General features: G+C 40.5%; 1 protein-coding gene and 1 long non-coding RNA gene across 4 annotated transcripts in view; one reads left to right on the top strand and one right to left on the bottom strand.

The window, feature by feature from the left end:
• Positions 1-17,349, top strand: part of LOC138751771 (uncharacterized) — a 692,174-nt gene that overhangs the window by 72,148 nt on the left and 602,677 nt on the right. The gene's annotated exons all lie outside the window — the stretch shown is intronic.
• Positions 2,683-17,349, bottom strand: part of odad2 (outer dynein arm docking complex subunit 2) — a 355,511-nt gene continuing 340,844 nt past the window's right edge. For 2 of the 3 annotated variants that reach the window (XM_069914511.1, XM_069914512.1), the window contains one exon: positions 2,683-2,967. In XM_069914511.1, the coding sequence (XP_069770612.1) occupies positions 2,854-2,967 (114 nt within the window). In that variant the 3' untranslated portion in view covers positions 2,683-2,853. The remainder of the gene's footprint in view (positions 2,968-17,349) is intronic. The other variant, XM_069914513.1, reaches the window with a different exon arrangement.

The raw sequence follows: 17,349 nt of genomic DNA, 5'->3' as shown, positions 1-17,349 counted from the left end.
GGATAAGCGTGAAAGGTGAAAGGAGAACTTCACGTCGAGAGCAGTGAGAATGTACAATGAGCTGCCAGATGAAGTGATAAATGCAGAGTTGATTTCAACATTAAAACAAAATTGGATAGGTACGTGGATGGGAGTGATATGGAGGGCACTGATCTGTGCGCAGGTCAATGGGACTTGGTAGAGAAATAGCTGGGTGCAGACAAGATGGGACACAGGGCCTCTCACTGTGCTGGAATGTTCTATGGTTCTGATTTAAACTGTTAAATTGAAATACAAAGCAATAATTTAAAAATATTAAACTAACATAGTAAAGTACCTTTCTCCATATAGTCAGCGACTCTATTCATATGACAGGCTTCTCTGACACAAGTCTGATGGCTGGAGATAAAGTGCAACCAGACCCTCTACTGGGCATAAATTGTTCCACTACAGGGATCAATAGGGAAATCTATCAATAGAGTGGACAGTCAGTTGCACAGAAGTTTAAAGCATGCTAACATTCTTAGGTACTGGTGGTAATCAGTCAGCACAATTCAGGCCAATACGTGCATACGTATTATAGTTGGCAAAATGTTTCAGTATTGACTTACAACCAGAGTTTTAAACCTGATGTTGAAGATTTAATAAAATGTTATAAGCATACTTTTGTCTCCATCAAAACTTCACATTTAGTAAAGCTAGCCAAAAGTACCATATTCTTGTGTTTTTTATGTCAGATGTGGCATTTTCTGTTAATAAATCAAGGCAGTAGTATTATAAGTAACAAACCACAGCAATCAATTTTGGGTTTCCACTGCAAATGTCTAGAAAAGGAAAGTGTGCAGTGACTAAATATAAAGGGTTCCTTATACATCTGTTTACAACTGTTTCAGTTACCACAGACAGAAACATATTTTGTTCAGAAATACAAACATGTAATCATATGTAATGGAAATCCGAAATATAATTTCCACTTTACGCTGACCAAGTTGTTTGTTAGCTATTCCAAATTCTGCTTGTAATTGGAAGGTATTTATTATAGTTGTTTGAAGTTGGTTAATATGTTGGTTTTCATACACAGTCCAATAAGTTAATTTTGCATTAATTACCAGCACACAGCTTAATAAAGCCGTTGCAGTCTGGTATTCTGTTAAGTTAGCTATGGAGCACTGGTCTTCGCTCCACAGGGTACGTGTCTAAGTCCTGTTCCTAACTCTTACGAGTGACTGCTTTCAATGGATGGATTAAACTAAATTTTGGTTCATTCACTGAAAGAAATCCTATGGGTACAGAGTGGTCTTTCCTGGTAAGAGGAGAAAAAAAGAACAGTGATAAGCGTGCTTCAATCTATGAGCTGGGCTAGCAGGAAAACTACTTTTAAGGTGCTAACCATCACTTTCCTATGCAAAGAAGGCAATGACAAGACATTGTCATAGTGAGACATTTTTACACCAAGAATGGTTGAATTGAATAGACTTATTTATTGTTACATGTACTGAGATGGAGTGAAAAGCTTTGTTTTACTTGCTATCCAGGCAAGACAATATCCAGATAGTACACAGGTAGTTCAAGAATAAAGACAGTGTGTGAAAATAAAACAAAATGCAGGGTACACATGAGAGACTCTAGAATCTGGAGCTTAAAACAATTTGCTGGGGGATCTCAGTGGGTTGAACAGCATCAGTGGAAGAAAATAGAATGGTAATAAAAATGCAGGGTATAGTTAAAAAGAAAAATACAGTTAAAGAATCAGACAATTACTATGTTTAAGAGTCATTTAGACTTGAATAGGCAATTGAAAAGGCAAGACAAAGAAGGATACAGACCTAATATCGGCAAATAGGATTGGTGTAGATGGATAAATTGGCTGGTAGGCATGTGGTGAGCCAAAGGACCCATTTCTGAGCTGTATGACTCTATAACCCATTCTATGACTTTACAAAAGCAGAACATGAAAAGATGCAATTGAAAACAAAATGTTTTTTTTTACCCAGCACACTTTGTGAACACTAAGGCAAATCTAACTCTAACAAATCTAACACTTTTTCCAGAACCTTAACATTTTTCTAACAGTGCAACTGCATCTACAATAACTTATTTTGATAAGTTTAATATCACATTTTGTTGCTCCTTTAAAATTTATCATAACTGTGTTCAACTGAAATACTTTTACAAAATGCATTTTCCAGTAGCTGGCACCTGATTGATAAACTGCAGATGTAATTAAAGCAGCATTTAGTTACTGTGCTATGCTGGCAAATTCACTTGTGAAATGTTTTTTAAAAAATTGCAAGCTTTAAACTGATGCACCAATTAATCCCTGAGCAGTGAATCCTACAGATGTTTGGAGTTCTCAGTTACAGTAACACAATAACAGATGTGAAATCTTTGCTTCTGTATTCAGACTTCTCTTGTGAATTACAGAAGCAGAGGAATGTTTTACGATTACTTAGCATATGTATGAAAGAAATTATATATGATAGCCTTAAATTACTAAGGAGCCACACACAATGGAGAACAGCTATATATTTATGGAAGGGGGCGGGAGAGATCAAATCTGCTGTTGGATAAACTCTCATTCATTTAGATTTTCATGAGGTAACTGCTAAGCACTTTTCAAAATCCCAATTACATTCTCTATTTTAAAAGAAAAAATATAGTTTTAATCTCCAGTAGTTCTGTTTACCTCCATATGATGTTTAGGAAATCAGACACTGCTTTGGTGCTTTGATTGTGTTTTTTTTAATCAGTTTATTTTAGATCCTGAAGCAAGTTTTTCATGTACATCCAGCAGCAGTACTTAGTAAATATTTTTTTCTTATACCTGCGCAGGTAATCAGTCCTAAGAAAGGAAATGTGGAATACGGACTGTTTTCATTTGTAGCGGGCTTTCTCATTAGCCAGGGCAAGCCTTCGAATGTTTCCAATGCAACTGGCAGCAGCTTCCTGCAGAGTTTCATCTGTGGATTCCATCAAATTCAAAAGTAGCTGTGAATAGTAAGAAATCAAATAAGACTATTAGATTGACCACATATAATTCGAGAGAAAGGAAAGCAGCAGATAGAGAAAGAAAATGCAAAATGGAAGGAGGGGTTTAACACAGGGAAAGAAAGATAAATTACATCAGGATTTGTAATATTATTCATTGTTACAGCTGCTCTAAACTACGCCTTTCACGTATTTAATTCCACACAACAAATGGTACTTCCATGAATCAAAAATAAAACATAAATTGAATTATTTAACATCGTTGCTTCGATGCCTCAAAAACAATCAAAAACATTGAATTATTTATAAAATATGTACAGGAATGAGTCTTGACTACTTTCCACATTTAGTGCTTAATCGGAGATATAGCTTACAATTATTTTGCCATGATAAATTACAGAATATTTCCTTTCAGTACATTTATAATATAATTCTAGATCACATCTGGTTGTTTAAATCATTTCTCTTTATAGGTTTTACAAAATATTCAAGATAAAATGGATTATATCAGATTATCTAGTCATCACAGATCCATGCAATAATGCAATATGCTATGAATTTCAAATCAAGGTTTAGGATTTTGTTAAGAAAAGCCTGATGGTAGTATTCAGATGAATGTTCAAGAAAAATCGAGCATCAGTTTAAAACAGTGGTTTTCTTGCCTCTCACATACCATCTTAAGTAATCCTTTACTAATAACAGAGCACCTATGGAATAGGGATTACTTAAGGTGGTATGTGAGTGTAAAGAAAAAGTTTGAAAACCACTGGTTTAAAATATCTGAATCACTGGAAATAAAGGTGAAATATTTGACCTGAAGTTTTGTTTAATCATTTCTGTTTTCCATCTTTTAGCAAAGAGCAAAACATAGTCACAGATGACAAACGATCTAAAAGAGTAAGATTGATGTCCAATGCTGAGTTTATCCAGCATTTTGGAGTAAACTACAATCACAACATCTGCACACTTTCTTTTTTAACTCCACTTGCCTTCGAATATTGTGTTCAGTTTGGTGGCCTCATTATAGGAAGGATATGGTAACTTTAGAGAGGGTGCACAGAAGATTTACTAGGATGTTGTCTGGAATGGAAAACATTTCTTATGAAGAAATGTTGATTGAGCTCAGAGCAAGTTGGAAGATGAGAGGCAATTTAATAGAGGACTATAAGATTATGAGAGGCATCGATATGTGGACAGCCACCAGTTTTTATTCAGAGTTGCAATGGCCAAAATCAGAAGATATGTGTTTAGAGTGGAGGAAAGTTTTGGGGAGACATCAGAGGTAATTGTTTTTTACATTGAGAATGCATTGGTAGGGGAGGCTGCTAGAACACATACATTTAAAAGACTCTTAGTTAGGGACATGGATGCAAGAAAAATAGAAGACTATGGGCTGTCATGTTGGGATGGGATAAGAATAGTTTACGTAGGTTGGCACAAGGGTCCATTCTATGCAATACTGTTCTATGTTCTATGTGCCTCAATGAATGAAGCTTAAATAACATGGTTTGACAGCATAAAAGACTTCATAGTCTGCTTGATAGACACCCATCCACTTCCAATCACTCGATCCACCACCGAAGCACAGTAGCAACAGTTTGTACTGCCTGTAGCACTGCAGAAACTCAACAATACACCTTAGACAGCTCATTTCAAACCCATGACTTCTACTATTTAGAAGAACAGGGGCAGAAAAAGCATGGGAACACTACCTCCTGGAAGTTTCCCTCTTAGCCACACCATCCTGATTTGGAAATATAATCACCATTACTGGGTGAAAATCCCGGAACTCCCTCCCTAACAGTGTTGTGGGTACCCACACTTCAAGGACTGCAGCAGCTCAAGAAGGGAGCACCCCATCACCTTTTCAAGTGAAGTTCTGGATGGGCAATTAAATGTTGGCTCAACCTACAAAGCCCAAATCCTTTGAAAGTTAAACAGCTTATAAAAGTGTAATGGTATGGGTTGTTTATGCTAATTGGCTCAGGCTGGCCTGCCCCCTGATGACACTCTTACCTGAACTCCTCTCCTGGGACCCAGGCCATAAATGTTGGGCCACCTTTCCCTTCCCGACACTTCCCTAGTTTGGATCCGGGCCAGCTCAAATCTTTTGTGCAATAAAGCCTATCGTTCCCCTCAAGTCATTGTCAGTGCCCAACAATTTATTGCACACAAATTTTAACGTCTCTAGTAATGGAGAAGTTGTTGTGCTCTGATCGGCTAGAAGTGGATCCCCAAGTCCCGGGTGCATCAGAGCTCTTCGAGCAATGGGTCAACTGCTTTAACAACTTCCTGGAGGCCGCTGCTGGAGTGATCAATTGGGACGAAAAAAGGTTAAAGGTCCTACAGGCAAGAGTCAGCCCAAAGGCCTTCCAGTCCATCTGAAGCTGCACGACCTACACAGAGGCGATGGCTGAACTATGGGCACTATACAAGCCCAAGATCAATGAGGTCTACTCCCGTTACCTCCTGGCATCCAGAAAACAGCAGCTTGGTGTGTCGGTAGAAGAGTTTGTTCAAGCCCTGATCACACTAGGAAAAGACTGTTTGGGGAACCCCATGGTGTCTGTGCTGGGGGCCCAGTGCGTGGAAGATCTGGTCCGGGATGCTTGCATGTCGGGGTTGAGGTCGGATTATATCTGACAATGTCTCCTCGAGGAGGATCAACTCCCACTGAAATGGGCAATCCAACTGGCCAGTACCTTAGACTCGGCCCAGCGCCACATGGAGTCGATCGCGGGCAGAAGTAGGCCTACCCAGTACGCGCCACCACAAAGGCCGCAATCCTGGGAGTCCGCGTCGTGGATAGCTGACGCGACTGCGGCTGCAGTAGGACTGGGATTGTTGAGGTGCAACTTCTGTGGACAGGCAAGACATCCGCGACATCTCTGCCCCGTGAAAGGAGCTGCAGGAAAAAAGGCCACTATTAACATGTCTGCAGGTCCAGAGCCCTGTCTCAGAGCAGCGCGACGTGTATGGCCAAGGAGTTTCCAGTGTCAGCCGCGTGTACGGTAAGGTGAGCACCATTTTACCCGCTCCCGCCACCATCCTCTGCGCAGCAGCAACCCTCACCAGTGACATCACTTCCACCCCCGATGACATCATGACCACCTTCTTCACCAGCATTGGCAGCATGGGCTTCGTGCCTCCCTACTGACGACGAAGATGACGGACCCATCCTGGCATTGATCACTTTGGATCAAGCCAGCCCTCACCCAATCACGAACTCCATGATGCAGATCGAGGTGAATGAAAACAAATGGAACTGCCTCTTTGATAGTGGTAGTACTGAAAGTTTTATCCACCCTGAGGTGGCCCATAGACTCTCGATCCCCATCTGGCCGATGACCGGGTCTGTTTCGATGGTAGCGTAAGAAGAGCGGACTTGTATTCGGGGGTACTGTCTGATGTCTCTGACGGTGGGGGGAAGTGGGAGTGTCATAAAGATTTTTTATTGTTGGTCATGCCCCAGATCTGTGCGCCGATCATCCTGGGCCTCGACTTCCAGAGTTAGTTCAGGAGTGTGACGATGGCGTTTGGGGTGCCCCAACCCCCGCTCCCTGTTTATAACCTGCAGCTTACAGACACTCTTCCCTCCACAATCCAGCACCCAGCTGTTGGCACCGTCCTGCAGCTTCACCACCCTGCGAGTGGCCTCTCCATCACTGTTTGCAAACCTCACTCCGGACTGTAAACTGATCACTACCAAGAGTAGACGCTATAGCACGGAGGATATGGCGTTCATCTGGGCCGAGGTTCAGCGACTCTTGGTGGAGGGGATCATAGCTCCTAGCTTCAGCCCCTGGAGGGCACAGGTCCTCTGGTCAGAAGGGCAGGCAGGTCCCGGATGGTGATTGATTATAGCCAAACTGCTTCACCCAGTTGGATGCGTACCCTCTACCCAAAGTAGCCGATTTGGTCAATAAGGTTGCACAATACAGAGTCTTCTCGACCAATGACCTCAAGTCAGCTTATCATCAACTCCATCTTTGCCCGAGCGGCCGGCTCTACACGGGTTTTGAGGCCGATGGCAAACTTTTTCACTTCTTGTGGCTGCCTTTCGGTGTTACTAACGGGTCTCTGCTTTCCAGAGGGTCATGGATTGGATGGTGGAGGAGCACAAGCTGATGGTGACATTCCCTTATCTCAACAATGTCACCATCTGCGGTCACAACCAATGAGACCACGACGCGAACCTCGCTAAGTTCTTGAGTACGGCAAAGTCTCTCAACTTGACATACATTAAGAACATGTGTGTGTTCAACACAGATTGTCTGGCCCTTCTTGGTTGTGTCATGACACATGATGTCATTGCCCCGGACCCCACCACATGCGACTCCTTATGGAGCTCCCAGTCCCAAACACCCTAAAGGTGCTAAAATGGTGCATGGGGCTGTTTTTCTATTATGCACAATGGGTGCCCAATTATGCCGATATTCTGGGATACTTGACAACGACTTGAATAAATTTTCAAAATCAATTATTTTAAACAAGGATTATGTACACCCACAAGGATCAGAAAGTTTGGTGTCTATTTTAAAAGACAAAACTATAACTGGAAAGGGTGCACAATAAAATAATAAAAACATGAAAAATCTTATAACTATTTAAGGGAAACAGAAGAATCAAGCATGGTCACTGTTGGTTTAAAAAGCACAAAATATACATACTAAATGTAAATATCAACCAACCTTATCAGCACTTGGCAGTTAATGGCATTTCTAAAATTTATTAAATGTTTGCCTTTACACATAAAATAATGGATTTTTTGTTTGAGGCATGGTAATGAATACAATGATCTTGAGAGATCTTGGTAATGCCTTCATTGCCCTGTTGGAATAATGGTTCATCGTTCTTGAAGGTGGATTCTCATGTAGATAGGGTGGTGAAGAAGACTTTTGGTCTGTGTTGCATTTCTTGAGGTCACAGGGGTAGGTGACAAGAGAAGAGTGAATGATGGAGTCACAGAGTGAGCTGTCCCTGTAGAAGGCAGAGTGGGGAGGAGAGGGGAAGATGTGTTTGTTAGTGGGATCACGTAGTAGGTGGCAGAAATTATGAAGCACAATATGTTGGATGTGGAGGCTGCTGGGGTAGTAAATGAAGACAAGAGGAATCCTGTCCTTGTTACATAGGGATGGAGGGGGCTAAGGAAGATGTGTGGGTAATGGAGGATATGCGAGTGAGGGCTGAGTTGATGGTAGTAGGGGGAGGCCATGTATTTTTTGAAGAAGGTGGCTATCTCGGAAGATATCGCATGGATGACCTTGTCCTGGGAGAAGATGTAATGGAGACTTAAGAATTGTGAGAACGGAATTAAATCCTTACAGGGGACAGAATGCAAAGAGGTGTAGTCGCAGTAGCTGTGGGAGTTGGTGGGTTTTTAGAAAATGTTTGTTGAGATTTTTCTCCTGAGATGGAGACAGAGTTCAAGAAAGGGGAGTGTTTTGCTCGAGGTGGATCAAGCGAATTTGAGGTTGGGATGGTACTTTACAAAAAAAGTAGATGAAGTTGACGAGCTCATCGTGGGTGCATGAGGCAGTATCAAAGTAGTTGTCAACGAAATGGAGGAAGAGCAGTGGTAATTCTGTTCAATCTTTCCTGGTGAGTGAAGTTCCTTTCCTACAATGCAAACTGCTTTTTTCAGTGATTTTCCAAGTATTGTTCAAGATTAAGTAGCACTGATTCATCATCTCAAAGCAGTGATCATGAGATAGTTTCATTATCCACATTCGACCTGATGCCATGAGACTGGAGTTAATGTTGAGGGCTTGGAGGCTATTCCCTTGTATTTTCTTGCAGTGCTTTAAGTGGCTTCTAGGTAGATATATAAATATGTAGGAAATAGAAGAAATAACAATCAAGTGCAGGCACAAGAGATTTAATTAAACTTGCATCAAGTTTGAAGCAAACAACATGGGCCAAAGTGCCTGTTTTACTGCTATATTTTAAATTCTATGCTCTATTTATACTAATATACTCTCATGGATCTAACCTGCCAGTGAAACATGCCAAGAATGATGCTGGAAGTAATTGGCATATGGTCTGAAAGTACTGGTCTGTGGGATAGGACTCTTAATTTAGATACCAATTCCCCCAAACATTCATGAAGATAATTCTGGAATTAGCTGTAAGCAACTCTGTTGCATCTAAATCCACTCCCTCAATTGAGTGGCTTGCTGGACCTAAATTTAAATTCCACAGCTGCTATGTGGATATCAGAAATTTCCCTCTTTGGATTGTAGCCTGTGATCATGATATTTTGACCAGAAGGAAAGGTATGATCGCTGACAACTTTGGATCAACTATTCATTATGAAGCTATTGATAGTGAAGCCAGCAGAAGTTATTAGAAATTGAATGTGGCAAATACAAGGTAGCACTCACATAAAAATACATGAGAAGGTAAGTGACCCTAATGCTGAAGTTCAGAAAAAAGAAAAAAATTTCTTTTTTAAAAATGACCAAAGTCAAGGCTTTAAAACTTGAAAAAAGACAGATTTCTACCTATCTTTCTTAGCACAACTAAAACAGAAGAGATAATTGGCCTGTCATGGAGTTAACCCTAACCCTAACCCTAACCCTTGGGATTTATTAGGTTTTATAAAGGCAAGAAAATATTGCATTTTACCCAAAAAACTAAAATTAATATATTCATAATTACTTCCCAGCATTAGTAAATTTACCTTTATAACTTGAAGTAAAGTAATTCAGAATGATGGCTGTTATATGAAGCCAATATCAACAATAAGCAGTAAACTGAGCTTTCCTGTTAATAAAACTTAAATTTCAACCTACAATAGATAAATTTGTTATTACTGAATCACTTAAGGGCAGGAGAGTTTAGAACTTAAAAGCACGTGTTTAAGATAAAAGGGGAGAAATTTAAAGGATATCTGAGGGATAAGTGTTTCACTGGTATGGTGGTGAATATTTGGACAAATTGCCAGAATAATAGTAGATATAATTACGAACATTTAAAAAGCACTTGGATGGGAAAGATGAAGAGGGATATAAGTCAAATACAGAAAAACAAGATAAGTATGGATAAGTATCACAGTCGAGATGGATGAGGTGGCCAAAGGGCCCGATTCTGTGTTGTGTGTTTGTGCATAGAGATTCTCCTACTTGATAAAACAATTCACATGATTTCACTTACAGTTGCAAAAGTCATTGGATAAGGATATGAAAAGGTTACTCCGGCTACTTTCAATAAATGTATGAGCCTTCTGAACCATGCTGCACAAAGATTAAAACATTGATTATGAGTTTGTATTTTATTAAATCTGACGAAGGAGCTTCAAACTGAAATGGTACCTTTATTTCTTTTTCTATTGCCACCTGTTCTTCTCAATGTTGCCAGCAATTTCTGTTTTTAGTTCAGATTTTAGCACATCCTGTCAATCGACTTTAAACCTCTCCAAGTAACACTAGATACTGCTAACAATATTTTTAATTACTGTGCTTGTGTTTTGCACTTGTCAGAAATTTGGTTGTATTTGCTTTTCCATTTCCCTCCTGTCGTTTGGAGGTGAGTAAGACAATTTCAATAGTGTGACTGTTGCTCATTGCTTCATTTAGTGACTTCTGATATATCATTCCTTCTTATTGTTGACTTTTTGCTGAATCAAAACTCCACACTTTATTTTTAACCTATCTCTCTATCTCATCTGAAAATTCTAAAATGGGTTTCAGAAGAAACTGAAATATTTCCATTGTTCTTTAGACCATCTGCCTTGTTCACTTGTTTTATGTACGAATCATCAAACACAGACAATTGCTTGTCTAATTTCCAACTTTTTTCATGTTGCCTTCCAACTTATTGGTTAGCTTTCTGCCTTACATTTCCAATTCTGCTTTCCTCACTTTTGAATCTTTGTTCAGTATCTAGAGTTACTTGGAGAGGTTTAAAGTAGGTTGGCAGGGGACAGAGTCCAGAACAGATGAGAAGTTGGGGACAAATACTGTAGACAAAGACAGCAAGTTGAGAAGGCACGAAAGGCAGAAAAACAGCAAAGAGGATGATAGATCGGAGTTACACAAGAGACTGCAGATGCTGCAATCTGAAGCTAAACACAACCAGCTGTAGGAACTCAGCAAGTCAAGCACTATTAGTGGGAGAAAACAAAACTCAATGTCTCAAGCCAAAACTTATTATCAACAATGGGGAAATGTAATGAAATGGGTTATTGGCTACTTAGGTGTAATTGGGCAGCATGGCTCATGGGTCGAAAGGGTGCATTACCATGCTGTATGTCTAAAATGTTTAAAAAATAAGGTGTCTGGTTTATGAGAGATGGAATTGCCTGGGACTATATTCATTGGAGTTTAGAAGGAAAAAGGAGGTGGGTATGAAAAAATAATTATCATTATCTTATAGAAACTTATGATTATGAAAAGAATAGATGTGATAGAAGTTGGGAGGTTATCTCCACTAGCAGATGTAAAGAGGACAGAGTGTGAGGAGAGGGACAAGGACCCTATGTGGGACTGGTGAACCAGGCTGCGCGCGCGCGTGTGTGTGTGTGTGTGTGTGTGTGTGTGTGTGTGTGTGTGTGTGTGTGTGTGTGTGTGTGTGTGTGTGTGTGTGTGTGTGTGTGTGTGTGTGTGTGTGTCTTGGAGGGTGGGGCTGAACCAGAGAAGAGAATAGAAGAATCCAATGGGGAGATGGAGGTCTTTAGTCTTTACTGTCTTCACTAGCCTTTACTTGGAAGAGCACGGAATCTAAGAAATTGAAGCAAATCACTTGCAATGACTTGACCACATTTACAGGCAAGGGGTTCTTGGAGTGCAGTGGGGGATGGTTTATGTTGTGCCATTATTTAAAAAGGGCAGGAAGGACAAGCCAGGTATCTATAGACTAGTGAACCTGTTATCAGTAATTGTAAAGTTTCTGGGGTGATTCTGAAGGACTGGAGCTAACAACTGTTGGATAGCCAGGGACTGATTGAAGATGGTCAGCTTGGCTTTGCATGTGGGAGATTGTGTTTCATGAATTTGATAGAATTTTTAAAAAGGTGACCAAAAGGATTGATGAATGTTGCAAATATGAATTTTTTATCAAGGCTTTTAACAAAGTATTGCATGTCAGATTAGACTGGAAGGTTAAATAACATGGAATCCAAAATGAGTTGGCCAATTGGATAAAAAAAACTGGCAGTGGAAGGAGAGAGAGAGAGAGAGAGAGAGAGAGAGAGAGTAGTAGTGGAGTGTTGCTTTTCTGATTGAGGCCTGTGACCAGTGATGTGCGAAAGAGTTCATTGCTGGGCCCATTGTTGCTTGCGATGTGGCTACCGAGGCTGTGCAGAGAAGATTCTCCAGGATGATTCTGAAGGGCAGCACAATGAGCGTAGTGGTTACTGCAATACCATTGCAATGCCAGAGACAGGGGTTTGAATTCAGTGCTGTCTGTCAGGAGTCAGGATGTGTGGATGGGTTTCCTCCGGGTGCTAAGGTTCCCTCCCACCGTTCAAAAATGTACCAGGGTTATTGGCTACTTAGGTGTAATTGGGCAGCATGGCTCATGGGTCAAAAGGGTGCATTACCATGCTGTATGTCTAAAATGTTTAAAAAATAAGGTGTCTGGTTTATGAGAGATGGAATTGCCTGGGACTATATTCATTGGAGTTTAGAAGGAAAAAGGAGGTGGGTATGAAAAAATAATTATCATTATCTTATAGAAACATATGATTATGAAAAGAATAGATGTGATAGAAGTTGGGAGGTTATCTCCACTAGCAGATGAGACTAGAACTAGGGAACATAGCCTCAAGATTCAGGGGAGTAGATTTAAAACAGAGATGAAGAAGAACTTCTCCCAAAGACTAAAATAGTCAGCCTTGTAAATTTATTGAAGTTATGTCATCTGTTGCTCAAGCTCCAAAACCATAAGTTTGAGCTACTCTACCTGATAAAATTAACAATTCCTGTACCTGGGCAGGTGCACTCTTTAGGATTCAATACAGAATCCTTTGTCTTGAGGTAACTCACATTTTCTTTTTGTTCATACCAGAATGGTCATTTCTGCCAATCATCCATATATAGCCCTTGCACACTGGCACGTGAACCTAGTAATTAACCACCAATCTACTGGTTCACCTGCCAGTGTGAACGATCCCAAACCGGTGGGGGGAATCGCCCTGGGGATGAACCTCCTATAAAGGGTGTATCATTGCCGATCCATTTTGAATTGGCATACCAGGTTGCCCAATGTGAATGGGATAATTGGTATGCCGGGTCCAATTAGTGACGGGTTGATGACATTCTTGTGTGTGTCCATTCCAAATAACACACTGATTTAAAAGTGTATAAACTTTGTATTCAATTTACTGAATTTGCAATCTTGATCAATGTATTATGATCTTGTATTTAAACAAAATTATTCATGTTTAATTAAAACATAATTATGAAGGCCAATATGCCAAAAGATCTCACTACAACCCATCTACCTGTGATGCCATTTTCAAGGAATTATGTATCTGTATTTCCAGCATTATTTACAGCACAATGTGAGCCCTTCAGCCTATGATATTGTGCTGACCTATATAAACCTAGTCCAGTATCAGAAAATCGTAGTGTGAATCAAACACACACGAATAAGAATGTGGGAAAATACGTGCACAATTTAATATAGCATATGTACACAATTTATAAAGAACCGTGGGAAAGTGGCAGTGCCAATAAAATACAAACATGCACAATTTATAGCGAGCACGAGAAAGTTGCAACGGGGATGAAAGACATGTGTGCTGCCCCCCCCGCCACACACACACACACACACACACACACACACACACACACACACACACACACACACACACACACACACACACACACACACACACACAACACACACACACACACACACACACACACACACACACACACACCGAAGTGGGTACATATAACAATTAAGAATAGATATATAAATGTCTGTGAGAGACAAATGGAAGGAAGAGAAGAGAAAGATGGGGGGGGAGAGAGAGAGAGAAAGACAGACAGGCAGACAGAGAAAGAGATAGAGAGAGGGGAAGAGACAGAGAAAGAGAGACACAGGGAGAGAGAGACAGAGAGAGGGGGAGGGAGAGAGAGAGAGAGAGAGAGAGAGAGATAGAGAGAGAGAGAGAGAGAGAGAGAGAGAGAGAGGGACTGTGGGCAGCCAAGGAACTAGCTGCCTTTTCCTTTAAAGCCCCCATGCCTTGGCATAATGAAAGGAATGTATGCATGAAGCACTCATGGAGAGGTTTCTCTGCCACACAGAATTCTGGGAGGGCAGGTCCACCATCACTTGATGCATCACTCAGGATGTCCCTTCTGGAGGATAGGTGCCCTTTTGCTCTGCGCTACCAGGTAGGCAGTGAGAAAGGGTGCAGAGAACAGTTTTTCATTGGTCTAGTGTGTGAACAGCGCTACTGGCTTTTCTAAATGTTTCATTCACCCACCAATTTAGTGGGTTTGCCAAATGTGAAAGGGGCTTAGATTTTGGCTCAGATTTTTTCTCTCCATTCGTAATTCACAGCTCTGGTTTCAGCAACAAATTACAGAATCAAAGAAGCATAATCTGCATTTAGTCACATGAATGGATTTGACCTGCTTGGTCCACCCAAGCATAGTTAATTCCTTTGTCTATTCATTTTTCATCCAACCTACTCTGAAAATTAAAATGACCCTGTCCCAATTCTCAAGGTCTCAGACCTGAAACTTTTTGCTTTCCTCAGATGGTGCCTGACTTTTGAATATTTCCTGAAAATTCCCATAACTATGGTTGTCAAAGGTTCAGCTGGAGTTCCCACATGGCATTGGGTGTCCATTGGTTATGCATCTATTTAGAGTTTTATAACAAAACTACTTGATAGAACAGGAGGTCGGGGTAATGAGAGGGGGAGAAGTAGCATTGCTTATCAGGGAAAATATCACTGCTGTGCTCAGGCAGGACAGATCAGAGGGTTCGACTAGTGAGGCAATATGGGTGGAGATGAGGAATGTGAAAGGTATGATCACCCACATGGGGTTGTATTGTAGACTACCCAATAGTTAACGAGCATTGGAGGAGCAAATCTGTAGAGAGATAGCAGACAGCTGCAGGAAACATAAGGTTGTGATAATAGGAAATTTTAATTTTCCACAGATTGACTGGGACTCCCATACTGTAAAAGGGCTGAATGGCTTGGAGTTTGTCAAATGTGTTCAGAAAAATTTTCTAAATCAATAGATAGAGATTCCAACTAGAGATAATGCAATTCTGAATCTCTTATCGGGGAATGAAACAAGACAGATGACAGAAGTATGCGTAAAGGAACATTTTAGGTCCTGTGAACATAATGCCATTAGTTTCAAGTTAATTATGGAGAAGGTTAAGACTGGGCCCTGGTTTGAGATTCTAAATTGGAAAAAGGTCAATTTTGAGGAAATGAGGAAGGATCTAGAATTCATGCATTGGTATAAGTTGTTTTCGGGCAAGGATGTGAGAGGTAAGTGGTGGACCTTCAAACATGAAAGTTTGAGAATATACAGTCTGTATGTTCCTGTCAGGATTAAAGGCAAGGTTAGCAGGCACAGGGAACCTTGGTTTTTGAGTGATATTGGGAATCTGGTTCAGAAGGTGTTTAATAGGGTATAGGCAACATAGAGCAAATGAGGTACTTGAAGAGTATAAAACATGCAAGAAAAACCTCAAAGGCTTAAAGAAGACATGAGGTTTCTTTGAAAGACAATGTGAAGGAAAATCCTAAGGGTTTCTACAGGTATATTTAGAGCAAAAGGATAATAAGAGACAAAATTGGTTCCCTTGAAGATCAAAGTGGTCGGCTTTGCATGGAGCCAAAAGAGATGGGGGATATCTTAAATGTTTTTTTTCATCAGTATTTTCTCAGGAAACAGGCACAGAGTCATGGGAAGAAAGGAAAAGAAACAGTGAGGTCATGGAACCTGTACAGATGAAAGAGGAGCAAGTGCTTGCTGTCTTAAAGCAAATAAGGGTGGAGAAATCCCCAGGGCCTGACAAGATATTCTTTCAATCCTTGAGGGACGCTAGTGTAGAAATTGTAGGGGCTCTGGAAGAAACACTTAAAATGTCTTTAGCCACAGGTGTGGTGCCAGATGATTGGTGGGTAGCTCACGTTGTTCCATTGTTCTAAAAAGGCTCCAAAAGTATCCCTTGAAATTATAGGCCAGTAAGCCTATTGTCAGAAGCAGGTAAATAATTGGAAGGTGTTCTAAGAGATTGAGTATACAATTAGTTGGATAGCCATGGACTGATTAAGGATAGTCAACATGGCTTTGTGCGTGGTAGGTTGTGTTTAACCAAACATAGAGTTTTTTTGAGGAGGTTACCAGGAAAGTTGATGAAGGAAAGGCTGTGGATGTTGTCTACATGGATTTTAGTAAGGCCTTTGACAAGCTCCCACATGGGAGGTTAGTCAGGAAGGTTCAGTGGCTAGGTATTTGTGGTGAAGTATTCAACTAGATTCAACAAAGGCTGGACGAGGAGAAGCCTGAGAATAGTGGTGGATGATGCTTCTCAGACTGGATGCCTGTGTCTAGTGGTGTGCCTCAGGAATCGGTGCTGTGACCATTGTTATTTGAAATCTACGTAGATAATCTGGATGATAAATGTAATATATTGGATCAACAAGTTTGCAGATGACACTAAGATTTGAGGCATCACGGACAGTGAAAAATGTTTTCAAAGCTTGCTGATGGATATGGACCAGCTGGAAAAATGGGCTGAAAAATGGCAGATGGAATTTAATGCATACAAGTGTGAGGTATTGGATTTTGTAAGGACAAATCAAGAAAGGTCACATGTGGTAAATGGTAGGGTACTGAGGAGTGCAGTAGAACAGATGGATCTGGAAATAAAGATACATAATTCCATGAAAATGGCATCACAGGTAGATGGGTTGTAATGAGAGCTTTTGGCATATTGCCTTTCATAAATCAAATATTGAGTGTAGGAGTTATGGTAAAATTATATAAGATATTGGTGAGGCCACATTTGGAGTAGTGTGTGCAGTTTTTGTCACCTAACTATTGGAAATATATCAATAAAATAGAAAAAGTGAAGAGAAGATTTACTCGGATGTTGCCCGGACTTCAGGAACTGAATTACAGGGAAATGTTAAACTGGTTAGGACTTTATCCCTGGAGGGCAGAAGAATGATAGGAGATTTGATAGAGGTAGAGTATTTAAAATGATGAAGGGGATAGATAGATTAAATGTAGATAGGGTTTTCTTTCCACTGAGGGTAGGTGAGATACAAACCAGAGAACTTGGGTTAAGGGTAAAAGTTTAGGAGAAACATGAGAGGAAATTTCTTCACACAGAGAGTGGTGGGAGTGGAACAAGCTGGCAGCTGAAGTGGTAAATGTATGTTGAATTTTAATA

Source organism: Narcine bancroftii, chromosome 1, assembly GCF_036971445.1.
Source record: "Narcine bancroftii isolate sNarBan1 chromosome 1, sNarBan1.hap1, whole genome shotgun sequence".
NCBI lineage: Eukaryota > Metazoa > Chordata > Chondrichthyes > Torpediniformes > Narcinidae > Narcine > Narcine bancroftii.
The sequence above is the reverse complement of the archived record's forward strand: the minus strand, read 5'-3'. Positions and strand labels throughout refer to the sequence as shown.